The 27,848-nt window shown below is 45.7% G+C and overlaps 1 protein-coding gene across 7 annotated transcripts in view; it reads left to right on the forward strand.

Annotated features, from left to right (window-relative positions):
* Dido1 (death inducer-obliterator 1) overlaps positions 1-27,848 on the forward strand; it is a 54,166-nt gene that overhangs the window by 1,586 nt on the left and 24,732 nt on the right. The window contains exons 1-6 of one of the 7 annotated variants that reach the window (XM_013507449.1): positions 5,893-5,997; positions 18,427-18,612; positions 20,111-20,939; positions 21,643-21,964; positions 23,595-23,807; positions 24,877-25,090. In XM_013507449.1, the coding sequence (XP_013362903.1) occupies positions 20,113-20,939; positions 21,643-21,964; positions 23,595-23,807; positions 24,877-25,090 (1,576 nt within the window). In that variant the 5' untranslated portion in view covers positions 5,893-5,997; positions 18,427-18,612; positions 20,111-20,112. The other 6 variants (XM_005410006.2, XM_005410010.2, XM_005410011.2 and 3 more) reach the window with 6 other exon arrangements.

A 27,848-nucleotide genomic window follows, 5' to 3' on the forward strand; every position in this document is an offset into this window, starting at 1 on the left:
ACAGGGTCTTGCTGTGCAGTTCAGGCTGGCCTTGAGCTCACTTTGTAGCCCAGGCTGGTCTCAAACTCACAACGATCCTCTTGCCTCAGCCTCCCGAATGCTGGGATTACAGGCACGCGCCACCATGCCCGGCTTCCAGCTGCCTACTTAACACGAGTGCAGCTAAAGTCTCACTTCTTACACACTCTTTATATTCCAACTGTCCCTACCTTCTGTGGCTCTCCAACAAGCATTCTTGTCTCTGGGCCTAACATGGTGAGCCCTGTGTAAGATGCTTCCCTCAGCTGCTCAACGGAGATGAAGATTCCATGGTAAATATTCCCTAAGTAGAGCAGGATATAGTGCTTTTTCCTGTGCTTACCTAGTATCTTAAACTCTACATTTATAGCTCTTTGCACCTTATCCCTTGTCACGACTGCCTAACAGTAAGGCATGATTCACCATAAAAGAGTAAGCTTCATGAGGGCAAGGGCCTACCTGGTTAGAGCTGAGGCATCTAGCACATAGTAGGAGCCTGACATAAATGTGGTGAGTAGATGAAGGAATTAATGAGTGAACAGTACTGAGGGCCTTAACCAGAAGCAGCAGTAGCAAAAACAAAAAAGGAGACCTCCAATGGGGTGGGAAACGGGCAGTCCATGAGGGCGTAAAGGGAGAGAAGTCCGGAACCATGCTCACATGGAGCCTGGCTGGTCAAGTGGTGGCGTCCACTGAAGGGAATGATCATGATGAAGAAGGAGATGGGACAAGGGGAGGGGAAGAGGATGAATTCCATGTGGGCCATGTTGAATCTGAGGTGCTTATGGGATGTATCTCAACCTCAAAGGAAAGATCAGAGCTGAAACTGAGAGTTGGTAAGTACATCTAGACCTAGACTAAGGAGCAGATGAAGTCTAGAACTAAGAAGAATGGCAGCGAACAGTCTCTAAGGAAGAAGTTGCCTGTTGAGGCAGCAGAGAAGTGGTCAGAGAGCTCTGCAGAGAACCAGGGGTTTAGAAGGCTCTCCCCAAAGTGTCAGGTTAGAGTTTCAAAAAGCTGTGATTGGTGGTGTCATGCAGGAAGGTGCAGGGGCCGGTCAGCAAAACTGACACTTGGGGTGTTGATGACAGAGCAAGGAGTTGAGTGACGTGATGGGAATGAGAAAGGTTCCTTTGCAATGAGCAGCAGTGAGGTGAGGATGCCTAGGGCCATGCAGCAGCTGTGGAGAGAAGTGATTGCGTGAAACACTAACGGGACAGGTGAGGTTGTAGACCTCTCGCTGGCACATTTGGATTTATAGGATGGGATCATCCACTAAATAGGAAACACCAGAGAAGTACCTGGGTTTGGGGGGAAGATAAGAAATGGTGGGGTCATTTTTGTGTGTATTAGGTTTTAAGTGCATCCAGATGGAGGTAAAGGTAACCACAGCCACGTGTTTATGAGGTCTCCTTGGAGGATGTTTGCAGCAAAGAGAGGAGAAAAGAGATGTGTGTCCAGGGACAGGCCACACTGGTTACCCTCAGAGGCAGCCTCCAAGCTGACCAAGACATCAGCCTGCTGGGCTCATCAGCTGGCCAAGCTCCTTGTGCAGAGGTGAGCCTGTGTGGCAGAACAAACACACTCGCCCTGGCCCAGGTCTGGTAATCCGAAGTTCAGCGAGCCCATGTGGCTCTGAACCTGAGGAACTGTTTCATTTTGAAAGTGTGGTATTAAGGGTATGTGTCTTAAAGGAACATTAATGAGTTTTTTTTTAAAGGGAAGGACATTTTGAGAATTAAATAGTGCTTCCAACATTCAGATTACAGAATGTAGAAATACCAGTGCATCAGCTGTGTTTTACAGAACCACATTTTTGTGGTGGGTGGTTGTGTTTTACTCTCCCAAAGATGAGCCTCTATTTTCAAGTGTCCCAGACTTTCAGAGACTTGGCCAAGCAAACCTGATTTTTTGAGGATCATTTACAAATCCAATATTTGTTCCTGCTCAGAGCACTAATAGCACTTATAGCACTAATAGGTAGTAAATACCTATATGCCAGTCTTTATTGACTTAGCTTTTTATTATTTTTAAGTTTCTTAGTGAAGATGTTGGGAAAATTTTATTGTTACTTAGTTCTGCTGAATAAATTTTGATTGGGTAAGAGTAATTTTCTGTTCTTTTTTTGTAACCTTTAACTCCTGCTGAAGTTGGGATGTAAACTGGGCCCAGCATGTTAGGGGAAGCAGTCAGGGAATGGCATAGTCCTGCCAGGACCAGTAGGAAATTCCAAACAGACATCTTTTTGAATAGCAGTTGCTTCATTTACCCAGTCAACACACTGTTCCTATATGGTTTTATATTAAATTTGATTATGCTCTTCATATCTAGCTGGTCAGAGTTTGATTCATACTTACTGGATTAGGACTTGATCTTTTCATTTAAAATTAACAAAAGACAATATACCTCAACACACATACGCACTATGTACATAGCTGCATCAGTTTGTGTCTTAAGTTTCTTCGCATAAGCATAGCTGTGTGACCAGATATCCAACAGGGAGACAGAAGCACAGAGTGGAGAGAAGGCAGACTTTGTTTTCTTTCCTCTTTATCTTTTTTTTTAACCCTCTCCCTTTTGTTTTTTGTTTTTTTTGTTTTTGTTTTTGTTTTCCGGTACCAGGAATCGAACTCATGACCTCATGCTTGCCAGGCAGGCGCTGTACCACTGAGCTAAATCCCCAGCCCCCCTTTTACTTTGTTTTTACTTTGGTTTGGTTTGCAGTGCTAAGGATGGAACCCAGGGTCCTGCACATGCTAAGCAAATGCTCTCCCACTGAATTGCACCCTGGCCCCCCTTTTTTCCTCTATATTTTTTTTCTTTCTTTCTTTCTGTCTGTCTGTCTGTCTTTCTGTCTTTTTGAGACAGTGTCTCACTACGCAGTTCAAGGTGGCCATGAGGTCACTTGGTAGCGCAGGATGGTCTTGAACTCAAAACAATCCTTGTACCTCAGCCTCTCTAGTGCTGGGATTATAGGCATGCACCCCATGCCCTGCTACTTATATTTATTCTTTAAATGCTTCCTTTTTTTTTTTTTTTTTTAATTGGAAGGACAGAAACTTTTATATGTTTAACATTTCTCTGCATAACCGTAAAAGGTACCATCGCCAGTTTCCCACCTCCCATAGGCAGATTTGTACGGATCTTATTTCTCCTGTGGACACACTAGTTTCTAAATTTTAGAAGCAGTTCACTTTGGAACTCAAGAAGATTCTGGTATAGGAGGGGTAGTTCACCCGGGCATGGGGGTACACACCTGTAATCCCAGCATTCAGGAGGCTGAGGCAGGAGGATCACCAGGAGTTTGGGCCATCCTAGGCTACATAGTAATTTCAAGGCCAACCTGGACTGCATAACAAGACCCTGTCTCAACAAACAAAAAAAGGAAGGGTAATTTATGGGCATTGCTTTTGTGGAAAGTCAGAATAAAACTGAAGTTCCCTTTTAGGTGTCCTTTTGCTGCCCTCGTAGCTGAGCCTCTTCTCTTCCTGCTAGAGGACTTCCTTCCACCATTTGTTTTTTGAGCTGAGCAAGAGCAGGAGTTAATTTGTATAATCAGGGTGAATGTCCCTTTTTCCAAAATGCTTAGAACCAGAAGTGTTTTGGATTTCAGATATATTCAGATTTTGAATGTTTGCACTTATATAATGAGATATTCAGGAGAAGAGACCAAGTCTACACACAAAATTCATTTATGTTTCATATATACCTTATGTGCATAGATCAAAGATAATTTTATATAATATTTTCAGTGTAGTTGCACCTAGCAGTACACCACATGAGGTCAACAGTGGAATTTCATGAGCGAGCTCAGAAAGGTTCAAATTTTGAAGCATTTTAGGTTTCACATTAGGGATGCTCTACCTGTATTCCTATTCCAGGAAAATCCCAACTCTGGAAGATCACTGTTTATACAGTGCTGTATGTTCATTTGAGGAAGAAAACACCTTCACTTGTAGCTTGTAACAGTGTTGTCTGTGCTGTTCCCGAGGCTGGCACTCCAAGGGCGCTGTGGTTGTGTGAAAGGCCCGAGAGTGGTACCTGCCTCCTTGTGCCGGGACTTAAAGTTGGGAGCCTTGTTCTGGGAAGTCAGTCCTGCATCTCGCCCTGTGCTCACCCGCAGCAGTAGCAATTCAGTGTGGTGTGAACTGGTTTCTCCCTTTTTCCTTGCTGTCTACTCTGGAGTCATGAGCCTGTAAGAACAAATGCTTACTCTTAAACTGCTCTTTTGTTACACTCTCAATGGCATTTTTGGGGCTTTCTTATTTGATTCCTCTTTTAAAAACTGTTAAATAAAACCAATCAGAGGCCATGCGTGGTGGCGCACGCCTGTAATCCCAGCACGTGGGAGGCTGAGGCAGAAGGATCCTTGCAAGTTTGAGACCGGCCTGGGCTACAAAGTGAGCACAAGGCCAGCCTGAACTGCATAGCAAGACCCTGTCTCAAAAAGAGAAAAAAAAAAAAAAACAAGAAAAACCCCAATCAGATAGGAAACACAGTTTTTTGTTCCGTTTACTTCTTAAAATATTACTTTCTTTTGAAGTTGGCTATATTTACTTTTCACTGAACTTGAAAACTTCCAGAGTAACACTAAACATTTATCAGGTAGGAGTAATAAGCATGGTTCAATACTAACAAGTTTTTTCTTGTTGAGATAGCAAAACTGAGAGTTTATTATTGCTCCCCATTTAGCGTTGAGAAGCAGTGGCCAATCTGACTGCAGTGGACTGTTCTGTAGAAGTAGATTCATCTTAATTTTTGAGGCTGGAAGTGTGATTCAGTGGTAGACCTTCGGCCAAGTTCTTTAGGAACTGGATTCGAACCCCGCCGCCATCCAGCACAGCAGAACAGACAAGCGAAAGTAAAGTTAGTTGGTCTTAACACAGTGTGAAAGTAATGAAAATTCATCATTTTCTCAAAAACAAAGTAATAGTTTAAGGTTTTTTAGCAGTAAGGAAATTCAGTTGGGCCCTCCGTTTTCATGTTCTGCGACTGTGGAAATGTTTGGAATAGCCAAGCACGGTGGTGGCCACTTGTAACTCGGGCACAGGAGAGCCCGAATCAGGAGGGTCCCTAGAGTTAGAGGCCAGCCTGAACTGTAGTCCAGACTGTCTTAACAAAATGGAAAAGTCAGAAAAAACAAAACCCAGAAAAACGCTTCTGTGCTGATCATGTGCAAACTTTTTTACGTCACTGTTTTCTAACCCAGCCATGACCTCTGTTTACACGGCATTTCCATTCTGTTAGGTATCGAGTCTTCTGAAAGCCCTTGGGAAGATGGGGCTGGGTCCCTTTTATGTAAGAGAATGGCGGACCCAAGGGTTTTTGGTATCCGTGGATGTGTTAAAATATGACGCGGGGGCGGTCCTGGACACAACCTTGCGTGGCCGTACAAAGCCCCTGCTGCTCTAGGCTTGTCTTTCCCTGGGAACCCGCATTCTCTCCGAGGGGTAAAGGGAGCTCGGATCTCGTAATTACCTGTCCACGAACCTGTTCTGAGTCCACAAATGTTCAGAGCACTGAGTGCCAGGCGACCAGGATGCGGGACTAAGGGGGCGCAGGCACGCAAGAGCCGCCCGGTCTGTCGTTGCCTGCTGCAGGGTGTCCGAGCCTGAGCAGCGGGGGAAGAGTCCTGCGGGCCCTGTCTTGGCCTGCTGGCGAGTTCCGGGGAGCCTGCCGGGTTCCTTCTGACTCGTCCTGGCCTGGGAGGAGGCGCGAAGAGCGAGCAGCGTCTCAGCAGAGTCCCGCCTCTGCTGGTACCCACCTCCCCTGGTGCGCGGCAGGCTCACCTCGGGGGCGGGTAGTGGGTGGGGCGCCCGGCGCCACGCCCCTCCCCTGCTAAACCTTTGCCAGGCCAGCCGCTCGCTGCTTCTGCTTCTGTGCTGGCGTTTGCCTTTGGGGTCCACAGTCAGCTGGGCCAGAGTTCCCACCTAGAGTGTCCAGCGCCGGCCGGTTTTAAAGGATTATCGGGTGCTGGAGGTACGCTTTCGAGCTCCTTAGATAGGCGGCCACCCTCCTCCGCCGTAGCGCGTTGCCGCTGCTTGGGGGTTTTGTAGATTAGGGCATTTAGGGAAGTTTTGAGACAACTGGAGGTGGTTTGTCCTCTAGGTCTCACCTTTAAAACGTTTGGTTAGGAGGGCGCGTTCTTGGCGCTCCCAGGAGGATGACAGCAGGTAATCGAGGATGAGCCAAGAGGAGAACTGGAGCTTCAAGCAGAGCCTCTTCCCCCAGGAGCCTAGTGGGCGCCCTGGCGGGGAGGGCTCAGACCAGAGCCAAGTTCCCCAGCCCCGCGGGGCGAGCCAGCGGCCTGCAAGACTGGGTTCCTGCTTTTCTGCTTCCCTCCGCTGCGTCTGCATTTTCTGCGCTTCCTTCTTGCCCTTCCCTCTGTTCCTTCGGGACCTTTGTCTCGGAATACGCAGCTTCAAGCGGGACCACAGGACTTAAAAGGCTTTACTTTAAGATCCCGAAGGCTGGGTAGCACTGAGGTGGAGTCCTTTCCTAGAAAATGTGAGATCTTGGGTTCAATACCCAGCACCAGGGAAAGATCCTTAGCGAAACGCACTAGGCAGAGGCACCCCACATCAGCTCCATTTAGAGTGCCCTTTGCCGGGAGGCGTCTCTACCCAAGTCTTACCCTCCGTGTGGGCCCCCACTGCCTGTTCAAGCTGGTTTTAGCCCCTTCTCCCCACGACACCTCTGAGGGCAGAACCCTCCCGCCTCAATGGGGGGCACAGTAAAGAGGGGGTGTGCGGGCTTCTCCTGCCAGATTGCAGTCAGTCAGTCCCTTACTGGAAAGGCAGCCTTCTGCCACAGCTACATTTTTTTTTTTGAGCCTCTCAGAAACTGGGAGGCCTGTAGTCTTGGGATGTGCTGATTCGAAAACACACCTGCCTGAGTCCCCGGTTCATGGAAGCAGCAGAGGCCTCTGCAGCGTGGGTACAAATGGATTGGACATCTCTGCTCTTGGAGAAGGGCTAAAACCAAAGGGTTCCTTCTTCCAAGAAACGTGTGGTGCACAGGCGTAGAAGCAGGAGCCTTTAGCGGCGTGGGGATGGGCAAAACCCGTTTGCTCAGGGCAAGTGGCCAATGTCCACGGCACCTAGAGGCACCAGCTGTCCCTCCCCATGTTTCCTGAGCTCCTTGGGGACAGAGGTAATAGGGCGTCACACTGGTTAGCGCTGAGCAAGTGGAATGTCTATACCGACCAGACTTCACAGTGCCCCCAGGTAGTAAATGTCTGGTGGACGCCACCTCCGTGGGGACTTGGGATCGCCTCGGAGCTGGCTGTGTGAGCCCCATGCCCTGCTGCAAGGCGCGCCCAGGGATTGCGTTCCGTAGTTCTGAGTGGGGCGGACGTGGCCGGGGAGGTAGAGGATTCGTTTCTGGCACGGAGTAGAGTCTAAAAGTCCAAGGGGAACCCTGACACCTGGACGCCGCTTGCTGCTCCGCGTATGCGAATTGCAGCTGAAGGGGGAGTGAAACGTGAGGCCTGCAGAAGGGAACGCAGGCCTTTCCTCCTGATGCTCTTCGCCCCCGCCTCTGACGCAGTGTTCACCTGGGAGTGCCATCCCCACCCGCTCAGAGCGTTTAGATGTGAAACGCAGCCAGCGTGCAATCCCTGCAGCGGCCCTCGGGGGGCGCCTACCCCGCCAAGCCGCTCGGAGGAATCCCCTCGAAACCTCCACCTCTGGCTTTAACCTCCAGGGTCGGGAATCCTTGACCCGGATGGGGGAAGCAATCTTTAAGTTTAAGTGTAGGGCAAAGCGGACTTCGATAGTATGCCAAGGGCGCAGGTGTGGGCGACGGGAGCATGCGCGCGGGGCGGAGTACAGCTGCGTGTCGAGCGGCCTACTGTCCCAGCCCCCTCGGCGGGCGGCGCAGCCTGCCGCTCTAGGCTCTCAGCAGCTCGGTGGCCGGCCTCCGCCCGCCGCGCGAGGGCGCCGCTCTAGCCAGCAGCGTCTCACTGGCCTCCGCCCGTCGCGCGGCTAACTGCTCAAACCCCGCCGCGGCTCAGAAAATGGCTGTGGGACCTTGGCGGCCTGCGGTGAGTGTTCCCAGGGGCGGCAGAGGGGCGGGCGCCGCGCGGGCCGTGCTCCGGAGCGGGGCGGGGCCGGCTTTGAGCCCGGTGGATGGGATCCGAGTCCGCGCACCGCCGCTCCCGCCAAGAAGATGGCGGCCGCGGGTCAGCGGGTGCGGCCTGGCGCGCGGGCGGCGGCCGGCGTTCTCGAGGGCGGGGGTCGCGGCCGGCCTGTTTTGGGTAGGCGGCCGGCGCTGGGGTTGGCGCCCTCAGCGAAAGAGCTCGGGTTGGACGGCCAGCGTGCCCGGGTTTCCGCTGAATCACGGGCCGGTGTTACGGCCGCGTTCGTGCAGCGTTTGCCCCCAGCCCTGAAGGTAGAGAGGTGGCTCGGAGCCGCGACATTGCGCGGGCAGGGCCGCGTGCGCTTGAGCCACCTCGCAGCCCGCGGCGGGGCGGACGCGGGGGGCCCGGGTCTCCGGGAGGGAGGCACGCCCAGCCCTCCTTAAATGTATTTTGCTAACTCGCCCACCCTAGAGTCTCGAGCTCTTCGGCCTCCTTAGAGTTCAAAACGTCAGTGTAATTGGGTCATTGTTTTCGCATTCTAAACCCAGCGTGGATACCTCAGTAAGGTTGCAGGGGAGGACTCAGCCCCAGCCCTAGAGGCAGAATTTCAGCCTCAGGGGTTACCCTGAACAATCTCTTTTGCCCTCTTTTATCTTTAATTTTCTTCTAGTTCTCCACCAAAAGATGTCCCTTACTAATACGTGTTTCAGTTCCGGCAAAGGAGTTGTGGTTTGGTGAGGAAAAGGGGCACAAACTGGCGTCCCCACTCATGACCAGCCCTTTCCTTCCTGGTGCGGTGGGGTTTACTAGCGCTTGCTGTGCTTTGTATGGTTCCGGTGGCCCTGGAAGACAAAGTGGAGTTGTCCTCCTGTGGGGCTTGATTGGGACTTTGACTCACTTTCTCTGTGTCAAGTTTTGTGGTTGGTGCCACTTTCTAGGCCTTAGGGTACTTATTCCCGGGGGGCGGGGGGTGCTCAGTTCCAAAGAATTGCTTTTCATTCATGTTTTTAACAGGACATTCTTTCCTTTGCGTTGTGTGCTTGTCCAGTGATACCATGTAACTTCCGTTTGGCTCTTGAAGAGCAGAGATGAACGTGTTTACTGGCCTGCTCTCTGTTGCCCTTAGATCCCTGCACTGTAACCCATGTCCAGGGCCCTATTTATCATATGCCTGGTGGACCCTCAAGTCCATTAAAGTTTTCTGTTAAGGACTCTCCCCTTTGAATTTCTTATTTAAATGGTAGGCTCTTCTGTGGATATATGGTAATGGTTGGTATCGAATCGGTGTGCTAATTCAATTACAAATGCTATATTAACCCCATCCGGCCAACTTTAACATGTTCATCAGGAAAGAGGGCAAAGCGCAAAGTCTAATTGAGCTCATGTTGTCTGAGTGCACACTCTTGCCTGTGAGACAGTCCATATTGCCCAGGCTTCATTTTACTTTGAGAAGTAATTTTGAGGGGAAGTCAATAAGGGAAACTGAATAGGTAGTTGTACATAATTTTAAAGAAGTATATAGCCATGATTATAAAACTTATCACTCGGCAATAATTATCTTGTGAGTAATTTATAGAACAGATACTTCTGCTTCTCTCTTTAGGTGTCAAACTTAGGTGCTGGGGTTCTGTTTTTCAGATGCTGATAAGAGGGTTAATATACCTTTATGAAAAGATTAATCAATTTTTTTCCAAGCTGAAGGCAACTTTAGTGTGTTTCAGTTAGAGATAATACATATTAGGAAGTTTAAACAATATGTAAAAAATAGAAACTAAAAACCCCAGAAAGGAGCCCCACATTACAGCTTTTATAAACACAATTGTGTGTGGCTGGGAGTGCTTAGAGAATGCGGCCTCTCTGTGGGCTTGTTGTCACCACTCTTGTGACTCAAGTGTTGTGGAACTGTCATGACACTGAATGTTGAGATGCATTATCCTTTAATTTAGGGCTTACAGAATTCTGTTGTGTGGATTTTTTTAAATTTTTATTTATTTATTTATTTTTAGCTAGTTATGTGATGAAGAACATTAGTTTGTCATTAGGTTGTGTTCATTTTGTCACTTTTTGGGAAAATGGCTATGCGTACCCCATAAATTTGTGTTAAATCAGGGAAGCAATCCTAGCTTCTCTCTGAGGAGAGGAATGACACTTGCTCAGTTACCTGTCCTTAAGGGGCTTTTGGTAAATATTTGTCAAACTCATCTTTGAAGGCCCCCTCAACCCTTTCCAACATGGAGGTACTGTTATTTTGGTGGGTGACATTGACCATTTGTTGTGCACTTGGCAGGTGTGGTGCTGATTTGGTACTTGACCCGATATTGTTTCAGAAAACCTTTTAGGAAATAGGCGTTATCCCCATTCACAAATAGGAAAGTGCAGCCCAATGGATTTGCCAGTGTGTTTGCAGCTGGGATTGGGGACTTAAAACCTGACCTCTGACTCACAGACTGAGCCCCCACCCCTCTGCTTCACCAAGGAACCTTTCCTATGTTTGGGGTGGAGGAAAGTTTTGCTGTGGTGCTGGGGGATGGGCACTGCTGTCTGCAGGGGCAATACTAGGGACCCAACCTACATCAAGAGGACTTGTCCCCTGAGAAGCCTTGGGCTCTCATCCCCATGGAAAAGCTTATGCAGAACCTAGTACTCTCTGCATTTGTTAGATTATAATTTTAAAACAGGAGTGTTTTCTCTTTTATGATAAGGCAAAGTGTTTTTCTCTTCAGTAGAGAAGCATCTTTTTTCCAAACTTGTTTTACCTGTGCTGTAATGATGAGTTCCAGGAAGTTGCTTTTTTTTTTTTTTTTTTTTTTTTTTTTTTTTTTGTCTTTTTGAGGCAATTCAGGCTAGTTTAGGCTAGCCTGAACTCATTTGTGTAGCCCAATCTGGCCTCCCAACTCACAACAATTCTCCTGCCTCAGCCTCCCGAGTGCTGGAATTACAGGTGTGCACCACCATGCCCATCTCAAGTTGCTTCTTAAACAGCGTTGACTATCAAAATCAACTGTGCATGGATCTATAAAAGTTGAAACAAAATCTGCTATTTGTGCCACAACTCTTTTGTGTTAAGCTTGGAACTTTTCCACTTAAACCCCAACCCAGTAACAAAGAAAACTGACCTCTGCCACTCCCAGGGAAGGGCAGAAAATTCCTTCTGAAGTACAAGGTTAATTCCTGACTTTTGAGTTTTCAAGGTGCCTTAGGCTGTGGCTCAAGATTGTGAGGCTTCCTAAAATGCAACTCCACCTCAGAGAGCAAGTGCTTATAGAAAAGGCTTAACCTGAACTTAGGTGACAGTCATCAAAGGCCGCTACCTGAGGAATCAGGTGAAACTGAATGAGACAGGCAGAAGCAGCTGGGGAAAGGCAGCACTGAAGCAGTTCTGCTCATTACTGTCTTTGGATGATTACTCACTGGATGAAAAGGGCACAATGAGGGGCACCCTTTTCAAGTCACATCCCTGGAACTCTCCTCCATGACCAAACACCGGCTAACTGCAAAAAGAACTCAGGACTTCTTTAGACTCCTGAAAACCTCTGGGGACCCCAAAGGACTTTTGTTTGTTTAGGGTATATCTGTTGGTACCATGTTGACATAAAGATTCATGTAAATTTTTTACCCATTTTAAACACTTCTACTTAAAATAAGCTCTTGCATATTCCCATAAGTAACATTTTATGGAAATTACTTTTCTTGAGACAGGGTCTTGCTATGCAGTTCAGGCTGGCCTTGAGCTCACTTTGTAACCCAGGCTGGTCTTGAACTTGCAGCGATTCTCCCGCCTCAACCTCCTGAGTGCAGGGATTGTAGGCATGCGTCACCACGCCCTGCTGGAAATTACTTTTCAAGTCTTAAGTAACAAGAAGGCAACATTTATGTTCCTACAAATCTATGTGTGGTTTAACTGACAACTGGATTTTCACGCCTGTTCCCACTTGAAGTGGTACTATCACTTAGCTTCTGGAAAACTCTCAGAACTGATAGTGAAGGGGGCACATAATATCTGAGTGTTGGGCAGATAGCTTTGATCTGTGGACCTGAAAAGGCTCTGGACCACTATTCGAGAGCCACTGCTCTCAATAATGATTAAAAATACTTTTAGTTGTAGTAAAAGTAAGAGTTTAAAAAAATAGTTGATTTTAAATACCTGGAAAGTAGATCATGTTTATGAAGAATAGGTAGTGTTTTTGAACTGTGTTTACTAGCTTAAACAAATTCTTGTCTTTTGGGAAAAGTATAGAAAAAGTGAGTTATTGCTACCAGTGCAAATGGTGTTCTGGTACCGCCTCTTCCCAAAGTAACATGAGACTTGATAGTGGGATTCAGGGTGAGGCCAGGGTTCCTTCTGTAGCCTTTTATGGAAGTTCCAGCATGGGAATGACCCTGGAATTGGGAGCATGAAATGGCACTTTGTATTTACTGTACATTGTGCTTTCATGTATCACAGAATCTCCCTGGATTCCAACTATTGCAGCACTGAAAACAGGCTGTACAAGGGCTGAGAATAGCTTGCATCTGGGGCTATAGATCAGTTCAGGTCTCTGATGGGGCCAGCTAAAAAGAACAGAATGGCAAATTCCTAGGTGTTGCGAGGGACAGGGACTTACATCCATAACCAACACTGCTTGGAGCCCGTACAAAGTGGACATAAAAGCATAGGATAGCAAGTAGGGAGTGGAAGGGAGACTCCTGGATGATCCAAATTACTAACAGCTGCAGGACCCAGAATTGCAGGTTTTGCTTGTAGGGTTGTCCTAGATATGTCTGTGAAAGGATCTTTTGTGAGCCCACACAGACGTGCGAATGAGGCATTCACCCCAGAAACACATTAGGGACACCGTATTTCCTGATGAGCACAACTTCTTGAATACAGCAATGATTCCTGAGGCTCAAAGGTGACCTTCCATTAAGAGTAATAGGCACTCTGACCCAGGATCTTGGCATCTCTGGGTTAATATGTAAGAGACAGGAAAGCCTAACATAGGTAGCCACTTAGGAGATTTAAGTTTGGAGGCCTCAAACCGGGCCTGGCTAAGTCATCAGTCCACAGGTGTTTTTCTCTTAACAGGTTTTGCTATCTGTATATCAGTATTTGCTTTCTCATTGCTGGACAAAGTACATGATCCCCACACCATAAAGGAAGCTCTTTGGCTTACTGTCACAGAGGTGTCAGTCCATGGTTAGCTGGCCCCAAGGCAGAAATATCATGGTGGAGCAAAACCATTTAGTTTATGGAGGCCAGCAGCAGAGTACAGGAAAAGAGCCCCAGAGAGGAAGAGACCAGAGACTAGATACAGACCCCAGTGGAAAGCCTCCCTTACCCACCCATGAACACCCAGAAATAAGCTTTACTAATCCCTTAAGTGGCTCCCAGGCCAGTCAGGTTACCAGTTAAGCTTAACCCTCACAAGCAATAACACCTAAGAAATTTAGAACAAATGAGGTTGGGTTTTTTATTTGTTTGCATGCCCCCCTCCCCGCCCCCACCCCGCTGGGAATCAAACTCAGGACATTACACTTGCCAGGCAGGTGCTGTGCTACTGAGCTATGTCTCCAGCCCCCTACATGAAGTTGTTGATAGATTGTTTTTTCCTTCTCTATTTTCCCATCCAAGTACTAACCAGGCCCACCCCTGCTTAGCTTCTAAGATCAGATGAGATGGGGCACATCTGGGCGCGTTCAGGGTGGTATGGCCATAGACTGCCCTCTATTTTCTTCATAAGAAGTTCATTATATAACGTTGTTTCACTGGAATAATTTTAATGACTGATTTGTTAAATTGCAAAACTTTGAATTAACATCTAAAGGATTTAAATGCAGTTTGTATAGTTGAGTCAGATAGGTATGGATGCTAAAATAAATGAAAACTTGGGTCTCAGTTTCCCTTCTGGCTTAAACCTCTCAGCTATGTGGACAAGCACAGCTTTTGTTGTGGCAAATGTGGGGTCTTCAGGAAGAGAAGAGCAACCTGTAGCAGCTGTCTTGTGGGCCACAGGCAGCTTACTGCTGATGGCAATAGTGTATGAAGATTTTTGCATTTCAGAAGATTGTCTTAAAATTTTTAGGCATATTCTTATTAGTTTTGAATATTGTTTCAGGGGAAAATTTGTTTGAAAAATCATGTTTTGGCATCAAATAGAGCAGCATATACACTTAACCCTGTAGACGTTAGGGCTGATTTCCTAAGGTTGCCTGTGGCATGAGTATAGGAACTTAATTGTGATTGTATTTAGTGTCTCAGAGACTGGTCACTAAGAAATTAGTCTCATTGAAGTGTGGTGGTACACACCTATATTCCCAGCAACTCAGGTTGAGGCAGGAGATCACAAGTTAGAGGGTAGCCTGGGCAACTTATCAAGACCTGCCTCAAAAGAAAAGGGAGCGGGTGTAGATGTAGCTCAGTAGTAGATGTAGTTCCTTAGCATGACCAAGGCTTTAGGTTCAATCCCCAGTACCATTTAAAAAAATTGGTGGTCTTAAATTTCTGGAGTCAGACGTCTTTAAATGGACATGCTGCTGGGCTTGGTTCCAGTGTATGAGAGGCTGAGGCAGGAGGATCGCCATGAGTTCAAATCAGCTTGCCCTACGTAGTGAGACCCTCTCTCAAAAGCAAACAAAAATAAAATAAATGGACATGATTTTATTACTTTACTTCCATCAGCATTAGAGTGGTAACAGCTAAACTTTCACATGTATAGTGGTTATAAAGTTGTATATCACTAAAAAAGCTTTTGAAAAAATAAGATGTAACTAAAATTTTTGGAGGCTATGTTTTACTTAGTTTTTTAAAAATTCGCTGTGGCAGCTGAGTTGGGGAGTTTGAAGGTTATGGTAGAGGAAGTCTCTTGACATGTTTGAAGTCTCTTGACATGTAGCAGAGATGGTATTACTGCTTTGGGCATACCTAGTGTATTCTTAAACTAGTAGAAATAGCAGCCACAATCCTCTAGGAGTGTTCCATAAACCCCTTGAGGTCCCCAAAACTATCTCTGGAGCTAGGAGACCAAAACTTCCCACAGTAATAGTCTAGCATTGTAGCCTTTCCCCCTGAGTTGACATTCACACACATGTGGACAGAGGCACTCTGTGCTTCTTCCAGGATGCACTGGGCCTTTAACACACTATGTGCTGGTTTCTGTTACCAATGAATGTTTTCAATGAAGCAGTAAAAGGTATTTTATTATATCTTAATCCTCAGATGTACACTTAACCTTCTCTCTAAAAAAATGGCAAGTCCATCCAAAGAGCTTCAGCATCTCCTCGGGGTGACTGCCCCAGGAGGAGCCCTTGGGGGCGGGCCAGATCTAGGAGCTGAGCCAGCCATCTTGAAAGAGCAGACTGACTGCAGCTTTTAGCTCAGTATTTGGCAGGCATTTTCTCCAAAATGAATATTGTAAGTCTCAAGGAAAGCAACTACAGTATTTGTTACTCAAGATAAAATTTGCACTTTACAACAAAAATTAGAATATTGAAAAAATTGTGTGTGCCACTTTGAGCTTAATGACTTCCCAAGAGTTAAACAGTAACTCTGGTGAGATCTGAGCCAACATTAATGAATGCATTTCTTCGGCATTTTCTCCTTACAACTCAGTGAACCAGTATTTTCTGAATGACCCACAAACATAGGTAAAAGGAACACTTGACATGCAAGACAGAGTAGTGAGTTTTAATGTAAGAAAGTAAAAAAGTTCGTTGATCTAGTTTTAGAGGCCATGTTGCAGTTAACTTATGAAACTTTTATGTATGCTTTCACTTTCCGAAGGCATATCTATGTAAGGCTGGGCTTTTTTTTTTTTTTTTTTTTCAGATATTTCAACCAGAACCACACATAGCAGTAATAGAATTCAGAAGCACATATGAAAATTCAACTATTTTCTATTAGAGATGAGCAAAATATAAAACAGCACCACTCTCAAAACTCATTCATTTATTTACTTGCTTGGTTGTTTTGTGGTGGTAGTACTGGGGATTGAATCTGAGCGTTCATGCTGAGCTACATCACCAACCTGTTTTTTATTTTTATTTGAGACAGAGTCTCACTGTGTCTTTAAGTTGCCCAGGCTGGGCTCCAGCTTGTCATCCTCCCAGAGTGCTGGGGCTATAAAGTTCAATGGATTTATTTTTAAATAGATAAATTAAGCATTTAATTCTTCAAATACCAGTAGATCTCAGATAAAAGCCCTTTGGAATTCTCAGCACCCACTGCCCACCCCTTAGGTACATCTCCAGTCTTTTATTTTTTAAGACTCTTGCTAAATTCCCCAGGATAGCTTCCATCTTATGACCCTTCTGCCTCAGGCTTCCAGTTGGCTGGGATTATAAGAATGCCACCAATGTACCCAGCCAGATTCTCAAATTTTAAGAATATAAAGGGGCCTAAGACCAAGAGGCTTGAGAACTGCAACTTGAAAAGTATAATAGCCTGTTCTTGATGTGTTTGTCAGCCATGTAGTTGGTTGGCATTAAGTCACCTGGCAGGCTATGTTGGTAGCAGAGTTGTTGGAAAGTGTTGGTTTATATATATAAATTTTCAAACTAAAGTTTCATAGCATTATCCCTACTTCTAGTCAAGTAGGAACAGTGTTTAGGGTAAGAAGTAATGTACTTAGAAACATTTTGAAACACTTGTAAGTGCAGTACATTTGGGATGAAACTGTAGTTCATTCACTTTTCCAAGTGCAGGGAGGCCCATGTTTCTCTTTCTATCTGGAGAGAAGTTAGTATTACTATGATATGATTACAGCTTTGTGACCACATTTCTTTTGTAATGTGCTGTGTAGTGTTCAGAATTACACACTCGGTTGTGTTAGAAACTTACAATTTTCCCTTTCTGCCTTATGCATGTATTTTACTTTGTTTTTATTGTTGTTGTTGGTTTTTTGAGACAGGGTCTAAACATTATGTAGTTAAGGCTGGGCATGAACTCTGTAGCCCAGGCTGGCCTTGAACTCAAGCAATCCTCCTGCCTCAGCCTCCCAAGTGCTGGGATTATAAGAGTGTGCCACCATACCTGGGAATATACGTATTCATATTTCACCAGCTAAGTAAAATTTTGTTTGATATTTCTGTATTGGTGAAATCATAAAGTGAAAATTTTAGACATAAATTGATCTGATCTGTTCCAAAAGTCCTTTATGTCACTCTGCTTAACAGAAACAAATCTTTTTCTTTACAAATTAGTTTTTGAGAACCCATGTTAGAAAAATCTTTTATTTCTCAGATTAGCATATACATTGATATCCCACCCCGCTACCTTTTTTGTGTGTGCTAAGAATCGAACACAGGGCCTGTTGCATGCTAGGCAGGCAGTCTACCACTAAGATACATCCCCAGTCCTAAACTTCTTCAAAATGGATTTTCATTCTTAAGAATATTTGTTTTTAATCAGTGCAGTGTATTGGGAAATACAAGTGTTTATTTCTAGTTTTCTCTGAGAAGTGGTTTCTGAACTCTTGAAATAGTTATTTGGAGGATAGGTTTCCTGCATGGGTGAGATGATGTTATTATGATGGCATCTTGTGGATAATCACAGAGAACACTGAGGTCTGCATGGTCACTGTCCCTTTAAAGGGACAGTGTCTCATTTGTGTTGGGTCAGTAGGGAAGATGGAAGTTAGAGCCAGGGAAAGGAAGAGGTAAGATACAGGGATGTGTTTAGGAACACATGTACTAGGGCCACTGTACTGAAAAAGATAAATATTTAGAACCTGGCTAGAAACAGGAATCTTTTTCCTTCTTCCTCTTTTGTTGAAACAAAGGAATCTTGAGTTAGTGTTTAAACTAGGGTATTTCACAGAGGCTGTAGAAAAAATGTTCTTTAAACACATGTAAATGAAGTATATTGTGTTCATTATTAGTAAATGTGAACACATCTTCCTAATTTGTTAGATTTTCAGTAAATAATGATTGAGGTGGATTACTAAGAATCTTTAAGTAAATATATACACAATTTTGTTATTCAGCCTTTCTACTTTATGAACATGATTCTTCAGTCAGTGCTGGCTTTCACTGAGCTGGGTCCAGAAGTGGGCTCATAATTGGAAAGAAACTGGTGCCCTAATACCAGTCCTTGAGCCCTGTTCTCTCAGCTACTGCCTGACTCCTTTGTAGACTGGGCTGCCTCTTGAGTTTACTAGTCTTATCTGCCTTTGGGGCTGAGTCCTTAAAAGACCCCGCTGGGAGTGTTTTCCTGACTCTTCAGCTGTCTGTGTGAGTCACTGCAGTAAGGGATTACTTGGAAAGTTTGATCTCTTTTTTTTTTTTCTTTTTTATTGGTGCGTGGTTCAGTTCCATATCTAAAAGATCTATAACGTGTTTTTCTTTTCCTGTAGGAGCTCACCCCAGGAGCAGCCTTTAGACTGTTTAGGTTGCTGGAAGTTTGAATCCTCTCACTCTTGAGTAGTGACTGACTGCAGTGTGCTGAGACCTGGCCAACGGCAGGACCAAGCGGCTTCATCAGCCAGGTTTTGTGTTGTGTTTAGGATTTCAGCAGTGTCCAGGCTATCAGTGATAAGGAGGTAAAGCACCAATACTGTTCAACAGTAGCATCAAAGTGTCAACATAAGTTTTACATTTCCAACTATTAAAGTAACATTGTTTGTAAATAAACCAATCTGTTGTAGCATTCTCAATACTATAAATGTTAGCTGGAAGTAATTACGTGAATATTGAACTGTTAGGAATTTGATTCAGTGCTTCTTCTTTTTACCATTGATTTTTTATTAGTGCTTATATGTAAGCATATTGTATATTTTCTCTTTGATGAGAGCTAAGTATTGTAGAGGAAAAGTCTTCCTCAAGAAAGCCATCCCGGTGGCAGCAGGGGTGGGTCGTCGTGGTTGTGTGTCGTTCCCCCCACGCCCCCCGCCCCACTCTGCATGTGATTCTTTGGGTCTTAGAGGTCGGGGACTGCACCCACATCCTGTTCTTGGTGAAGTCTAGTACCAGCTCTGTAACTGCATACCCAGCAAGGTTGCCATTTTAAATTTCATGTATTTTGCATTTGGGGACTTTTTGTTTTATACCATGCCTTTCCCTGAGATGGAACATGGTATAAAAGCTCAGAGTCATAATTTGTGTTTGTACATAACTAAAGCATGGAAAGCTTGGGGAAGAATTCTCCAGATATATACTATCTTCAGTTTTATCATTATAAACAAAAATAAAAAGTTTGGCACGTCTTTAGCGGTTTAGGGAGAAAATGAAACAGAGATGAAGACTAAACCCTGAGGACTGGGGTATAGCTCAGGGCATAGCACCTGCCTACTAAACATGAGGTTCTGAGTTCAATTCTCAGTTTAAAAAAAAGACTAAAGTCTGAAGCTGTTAGGCTCCCAGGTTGCAGCAGGAGTGGGCTGTCCCGTCATTTAATAGTCATGGAGCTGACTACACACTCACCAGTAACCAGGCTGGTTTGCAGAGTCTGAGACAGTGTGTCATCCCCACCCACCACCAAAGCCAGGCTCTGTGTGAGGGTGTCCAGAGTTAGAGCTTGGAAGCCTAAGAGATACTTGGCCAGTCCTCTGGTAGCTACACATAGAAGTAGCACAGCACTGTATCCCTTATGCTCATGGGCACTGCCAGACTGGTAACACATCAAGTGCTATTGGATGGATGTGGCTTTTAAGTGCCACCCAGGTGTCATCCAGCCTCGTTGTGATGGTGGAGTACTCACCCTGCATGGCCTAGTGCTTGCTTCATTGCTTCCTATCTACTTGGTAGAGCTTGGTCCTGAAAGTTAAGTGGGGACATTGTACATTGGATTTGCTGGCTGGATTTTTTTCCTACTAAGCATTTGCTGTATCACTGAATTTGATGACTCACCTGGAGTTGTCTCAACCACAGCATAGAAAACAAGATCAGAAGTGCATCATTTATGTACAGGTCGAATTTTGTGAGTAGAAACCTGTTCCATTTCAGTGCTGTTCATATTTCCCTTGAGCAGGTGCCCTGTCATGCACGTGATGAAGTGCCTCAGTGGTCTGTGGGTCATGTTGTGGTTACCTTTTACACTAGGTATGGATGATCCAGGGGACCAGAGCAATGAGGAAGCACCTAAAGCTATTAAACCCACAAGTAAAGAGTTCAGGAAGACCTGGGGATTCCGGAGAACAACAATCGCTAAGCGTGAAGGTGCTGGTGACACTGAGGTGGACCCTGCTGAGCAGCAGCCACACAGCCTCTCCCTGCGCCGCAGCGGGAGGCAGCCAAAGCGCACTGAGAGAGTGGAAGAGTTCCTGACCACAGTTCGACGCCGAGGAAGAAAGAACGCACCTGTCTGCCTTGAGGATTCTGGGGAGGCAGCATCCTGTCCAGTCACAGATGTGGAAAGCGCCTCGGAAGGTAGTGTTGAGAGCAACTCTGAGATAAAAAGTGTCCCTGCATCTGGTTCCAAGCGAGGGAAGGAACACCCAGCCTCTTCTGAAAAGGCCAAAGGAGGGGATGAGCAAGGTGACACCTCCGACAGTGACAGTGATGGGCTCACTTTGAAAGAACTTCAGAATCGTCTCCGAAGAAAGCGAGAACAAGAACCGTCAGAGAGGCCCCTGAAGGGTGTCCTGAATCGCCTGAGAAAGAAGCGACGAGAAGAGGACTCAACTGACACTGTGGAGGTCGAAGTGGGAGGAACTGGCCATGATGTGCCACCTTGTAAGCAGGAGTCTGACGCTGGCGAGGGGCCTGTGAACCAGGAAGCAAAAGATGACAGAGAGAGTGAATCGGAGGGCACAGTGGCTCAGGAACCTAAAGATGAAGACCCCGGGGATGTGGGCAAACCTAAGCCCGATAGTGAAGTTTACGACCCCAACGCCTTGTACTGCATCTGCCGCCAGCCTCACAATAACAGGTGGGTCAAAGTTATGGAAGTAAAGTTGCTGCTCACTTTTAGTGAAAAGCCAGGCATAAAATTGGATGGAATGTGGGGGAAAAAATGGGTGGACAGAATTTTCCATTTGTTTGGATATTAACAGATTCCCAAACTGGGCTGCATTAGCAATTGTTTCATTTGATAAAGATGCACTGATCCAGGTGTGGAAAGAAACAACGTACAGAAGTGGCTGCCTCTTGCTGTCCTTTCCACGGTGCTGTTTACATATTGGTGTCCAGCGGGAATGAGGAAGAGGTCACTACCTCAGGTCACAGGAGCCCATGTGTATCAATTGGCTACTGTGCAGGTGGCAAGAGCCCTGTGCCATCCTAGATCGCTATGGGAGAGTGATGCTCCACCCAGCTCCTTCCTACAGAGACCCTGACTGCACCCAGTGTGCCCTGGGCTAGGACGGACTGGGTGCCAGGTGCTGCTGGGGTGTGGGCTTGTTGGGGGGATAATGCTGTTAGTGCTGTTGGATGAAGATACACAGGTAAGCCTCTAATTCATTATTAAAGTTCTGGTCAAAACAGCAATGAAATTAATATGATTGGGAATTAAATTCAGTACTTTTTTTCACATTATTCATAATCAGTTTTCCATTAATTAGCCCGGTTTGGGCTTGCAGTGTGTTGGGAAGTGACTGTCATCGCTCCATTATTCCATCATTTTCTCATCTTAGGTTCATGATCTGTTGTGACCGCTGTGAGGAATGGTTCCATGGCGACTGCGTGGGCATTTCTGAGGCTCGAGGGCGGCTCTTGGAGAGGAATGGGGAGGATTACATCTGCCCGAACTGCACGATCCTGCAAGTGCAGGAAGATACAAATTCAGAAACCACTGATGAGCAGGAAACTCGATACAGATCTGCAAGTGTGGATGGCACAGATTGCACCAGCATAGGGACAGTAGAACAAAAGTCTAGTGAAGATCAGGGGATCAAGGGTAGAATTGAGAAAGCTGCAAACCCCAGTGGCAAGAAGAAACTCAAGATATTCCAGCCTGTAAGTATTTATTTACCAAGGTGAGAGTGAAGGTGGGGCCCCTTACTGATGTTAGACTTGCTCTTGATAGAAATAGACTAAGACTAGGAATGGATTTCCCTTTTGAATCTGTTAGGTTTTCCTGGGCCAGGTACCAGTGTGATGTGGATTGGACCTGTCAAGAAATCATTCTACACTTGAATTCTCTCTTCACATCACAGTGTTCTAACAGTGCATTTTTAAAAAGACCTTTTGACCTCCTAACAGTCTTAGCATATTTTTAAAAAATTCACCTTTATATGTTCTTGGTGAAATGTGTGTGGGCAAAACACACACTGGTCCCCATACTCAATATGTCATTTCTCTGCCTGCCAGCATTTCTTCATTTTCCTTCCTGCCTGTTTGGATGCTTCCTTGAAGCCATGGCTCTGTCACATTTGCCACCATCAGCTGTCTCATGCTTCCCCTGCTTTGTGAGGGCCTGACTCAGCCTCCCTGGGCACCTAGACCCCCTGGCCTGCCCCGTCCCACCCTCCAGCAAGTGTGGAGATGGCTAGATGGCTGTGTGAGGAACCATATTTACCTTGGTGTTTGTCACCTCGTGTAAGCTGCATGGTGAGAGTACCTGAGGACTTGGCCATGTGAAGCCATGTGTGGGCATGTTAGAGAGAGAACATGAACATGTGGGTTCAGCTTGTAATACCACACTTAACTGGGAAATCATCGATTTTATGTCCGTATTGCCAATGTTTGACATAAGCATGTATGTTACTCTAGGTAGAACTTCACTTCATTAGAGGAAGATGATTATGCTAAATGTTTAGCTATTTTGCTTGCATATATTTGAGCGATGGGCCTGGTGTATTTAATCTAGACCTTCAGACATACTGGAGTATTATATACTGGTATCCTTGTTTGCTATTGCTGTGTAACAAATCAGCACACACACAGCATTAGGCCATACGTCTAGAGACTCCCAGTATCCTTGGGTCAAAGCCTGGGCTAGCTGAACTGAGCCTTCTGCTCAGGGTCTCCCAAGACTTCAGTTAGGGTGCAGTTAGGCTTGTGGTCTTGTCATTGGGTCTGCTGGGAACACATCCCTCCTGGAAGCCATCACCTTGCTTAATGTATGTCTGCTGCAATTTGGTGGCATAGAGATAATAAATTATTTATTGATTACCTGATGGGTATGAAATCCCACTGTGTCTTCAGTGTTGCCTATACTGAAGTGAAAGAAATGTGCAGAGCATGTGAAACAGGCTGCCTTAATGTCCTGCATAGTACAATATGTTAAGCGTACTCTGTGTGTTACTGTCATCATCTCTTAGCTGAAAACTAGCCTTGGGCACTGCAGACTTTAGCCTTGGGTACTGTGCATGTTGATAGACATTTGCAACTGCACTCTTCCTGAGGTAGGAGGATCACAAGTTTGTCCCCAGTCGGGGCAATTAAGCATCTTTGGGGAACCCTATCTCTAAAAAAAAGTACAGAAAGCTGAGATACAGCTCAGTGAGTGGCTCAGAGTTCATTTCCTTACACCTGGGGAAAACAAAAAACCTTCATTTATTACTGCCAGTAGTACCATGAAAAAGTGCTTTTCCTGTTGGCATTGGCACATCCATTGTTTAAAGTGATTTATTTGCCTCTGCAGGTCATAGAAACTCCTGGCGCCTCGAGGTGCATTGGTCCTGGGTGCTCCAGTGTGGCGCAGCCTGAATCAGTGTACTGCAGTAATGACTGCATTCTCAAACATGCTGCAGCTACCATGAGAAATCTAAATTCAGGTAAAGAACAAAAACCAAAGCCTAAGGAGAAGGTCAAGATGAAGCCGGAAAAACTCAGTCTTCCAAAATGTAGTGTGCAGGTAAGCTGACCAAGGTTGCTATTAAACCGTTAAAGGAAAAAGTACCTTAGAGTGCTTTTTCATGTGCCTCTCTCTGTTTACTGAAGGAGCTTAGGGCACAGCAGGTGTTAATGTCATGCAGATCATATCGCCTTTACTTCTTGTAATGGTCATCTGCTATTAGCCTGGAGCTGGCTTAACTTGAGTGCACAAAGCAACATAGGCAACCGGCTGCCCTGGACAGCATAAAACATAGGATACATACCCACGTTTGGCCACTTGTAGCTGTTTTTTATGTGCAAAGTTGAATCACAGGGTAGTTTGTGTAGGACAGGTTTTTGGTAGGGGTGCGCTTCGTATAAGGTAGTTCTCAAAATTTCCTCATTTTTCTCTGTGTGATTTGGGAAAACCAGAAATGTCCAGAAACCAGAAGCCTTGCATTAATTGGGAAGTTACTTGTGAGGCTCATCTGGAAATGACCGTCAGTGACTCATCTTGTTTGGGACATGCAGTTATGCTGTTCCATAAGTCTTTAGTTCATTGTCAATTGCTTGTTAGGCTTTACATGGCTTGATTCTTAAGGATGGTCATTTTGAATCCTAGAGCTGTCTAAGAGCAGTGGCTGGGGCCCACAGAAAGGGGACAGCATAGCCAAGAGTGCTGGGACCATGTCCCAGTATCCACATTCCAGACTTGCGAACGAGATATGTCATTTGTCTCCTTTTCTTTGCAAATACCTTTCCCTCCCCATGTAGTGCTCAGCACATCCTCACATTTGCACACAGGCCCTTTCCACTGTGGTTGGTTTGATTCTCTGCCTCACATTTTGTGGTATCTTGGCACTCATACACCAGCAAGGTTACAGAAAATGTCATTTCACGACCATTTCCTCCTGAATAGTTGAAATAGTTAAAATCCTGCGTGCTCTTGGGGGATGCATACACTAACAACTACAGGGTACAATCCCTGGATCAGTCAGGAGGTGTCTTAGGGCAACCTGGAAAGCGTTGTGATACTCACTGTTCTGTGAAAGGAAGCAAAGGTGTCATTTCTGACCTGTGTAATGATTAGGTTTTCGCTAATTATCCAGGTAGGGATTAAAATCTCCTCTATACACAAGAGACAAGCTCCAGAGAGAAAAGAAAACATTGTGAAGAAAGTGATGGTGACCCCTCCTAGGAGCGACACAGTGGGGAAGGAGGCGGCCTGTGAGAGCAGCACACCTTCCTGGGCCAGCGACCACAACTACAATGCAGTGAAGCCAGAGAATACTGCTGCACTGTCCCCACCACGGTTCTGTAAATGTAGGTATTCCCGAGGGTTTGACCCTCTGGTCCCTTCTCACCCTCTCTGGATAGCCACCTGGAGCTAAACAGGGTGGGGAGTCACAGCTGTGTTTTAGTGTTGATGTTGGAGACCAGGTCACCATCAGCTGGAAGCAAGTGCCCATGTCCAGCATGCCTTCAGAGCCTGGTTGTCCATCCTTGGCCTGTGGCCATTCTTCTCGGTGTTTTCCAAAACTGAACAAGCCTGCTGATAAGTGGCTCACCATGGTGGTGCAGTCCTTTAATGTCTAGCTTCAGTCAAGATGAGGCTCTGGTAAGTACTTACAGTATCTCCAGAAAATCAGATTACATCTTTGTACTTAGCCCCATCTCCAAACTCAGCACTGTTGAAATACCAGCTAGTCTAATCACAGCCATGTGTAGAACTTGAGTTTTTCCACATTATTCCATTTTTGCACATAAAGTCACCACTACTTTGGTGTGCTGTGGGCATCACTGCAAATTACTCTTGCATCTGGTAGCTTTGGTACAACTTTTAGAAGTTCATAGAATCTCTGACCTGACAGGGAGAGATTTTCTTCGCATCTAGTTCACATACTACACACCCACATAAGTAGACATTAAAATGTTGGAGGCCATATGTTGCTGTGCAAACTCCACAGTGAGTGAAGATGGCATTGTTGACACTGAGACCATTGTCCTCAAGGGAGATTGATGGGCTGCTGTCACAAGGGTGGTGGCTTCCTGGCTGTGCTCTGGAGTATTTAAACTGCTAACCCACCCCTGGTTTCAAGTGAATGAAATGAAGACACTTGGGTCCATGTGTGAAACCCCAGCTTAGACGATGCAACCTGGATCTGTTTCTCAGCCTCATACTCCCAAGATAAATCATAGACATTGTTATTAGGAGCCACAGGAATCATCTTATTCTAATTTTTATTTGTTTTTACTAATGTTCCCTATAGTTCAATTTGTCCCTTTTTGAAAGCACCAATAGATTAAATAACCCTGAATTCGAAGAGTACAGCTGTACTGTATTTTCCTTTCTTTGGACCTTTAGCATGTCACACGGGGAGAAGGCTGTGATGGAGGTAGGTGCCAGATGTCATTTGGTTAAGAATTTGAGATCCTGAAAGTCCCATGACAGGAAATGGAATCACAGCTAAGTTGCATGAACCAATTGCTGTATCATGGTGGACCTTAATACACCTTAGAGGGCTTAAGGAGCAAATATCATGCTGGCAGATGAAGTGTCTCATATGTTCATCAAATTACAGCAGCTCTAAGATCTGTAGAGCCAACAAATACACTGAGAAATGAGCAGCACCTATGTGTGAATGGGTAGAGGGCTAAATGCTTTAAGTTGAGGATAGGCACATAATAATGTAAGAAAGAAACACCAAGTGTTTAACCACCATCCAGATACATGGGTGATAGTTTTCAGTCCAACTCACCCCTGTCAGAGTGGAAAACCATCCCTGAAACTCCAAGGGCTGTCGAGGAGACCCTCAGTGCTGGAGAGAGGGAACACTGGTGATAAAGCTGGGGATACGGGCTCTGCAGTCAGGTGCTGTGTCCTGTGTACACAGGGGAAGGGAGGGACTTGAGCTCAGGATCAGTGGGGAGGCCAGTTTCTGTAGATAGATGCGGGAGGGTTGGCTTTGACTTTTCCTACCTCTTCTGCACACTGGCTCTTCCAGTGGAGCTCATGGGCTCCAGGGGCAAGTATTTGGGATAAATGAACAAGTGGACAATCTTCCCGGCACATACACATCTCAAATTTAAAATTGATGGACATCCAGACTACAGCATACATAAAGGACATACCTGGAGCTGGTTGCTCCTGATAATTTCTCTTTTCCCAAAAGTGCCATTTTCTCAAAGATTGGGAGGTCGGTAGAGTGATTGGTAAAGCAATCCAAGTAGCAGTACCATGTCTCTGCCTCTCTTGCCCCAGACATTTCCTCACCTTTGGGATACCAGGGCACATCCCCAGGACTCTGGGGGATAGGGTGGAATGGAATGGGTAGCACACATAGCCCCTGACCCTGTCTTCCCAGCTCACTTCAACTAGGGCAAGGTGGGGTGGTGAGGCTCAGAGGGAAGGTGACTCTGGGAATACTTCAGTCCACTTTCTTGGGAGCTGATCCACCTTCGGCTCCATGTGTCTGAGAAGAACCATGTGGCAGAGCCAAGCTGCCACAACTGCTCCTGGAGGTGCCTCAGCTGCATCCTGCCCACGTGTCCCTGGTGCTGTCAGGGTAGACACAGGCAGGTATGCGGACCTACCCTACAGGAAGCTCTGCTGCGCCTTCCGGTTCTCCAGGTGATGCGATTCACACACACTTGTGCCTGTGATTCGTTCATTAACATTTTCTAGGATTTATGTACAATTTTCTGAGTTTATGCAAACCAACAGCGTTTTGTTTCTTGTAAGGAAATGTTTTATAATACATTTTCAGTTCCATGCCATGTATAAATGGAATTTTGATATTCATAGGCACAATTTAGTGTTTTGGGTTCCCTAAATAGGTTATTAATTGACATAAAACACTGGGATCTGCATAGATTTTGATGGGAAAACATTTCACATATATGTGAGAATTAAAAAGGAGACTCAAAACCACTTATAGATGCAGTTCCCAGCCATTTGTTCATCTCACCGAGGTAGAAAGATTTTATTGCTGATAACCACACGGATGGTCCTGGTGGTGTGGGGAACTGGATTGCAGAGAACACAGGTTTCCGCTGGGTTACTTGGGGTGTGGGTTCTAGC

Source organism: Chinchilla lanigera, unplaced genomic scaffold (genome assembly GCF_000276665.1).
Source record: "Chinchilla lanigera isolate Chin_1 unplaced genomic scaffold, ChiLan1.0 scaffold00127, whole genome shotgun sequence".
NCBI lineage: Eukaryota > Metazoa > Chordata > Mammalia > Rodentia > Chinchillidae > Chinchilla > Chinchilla lanigera.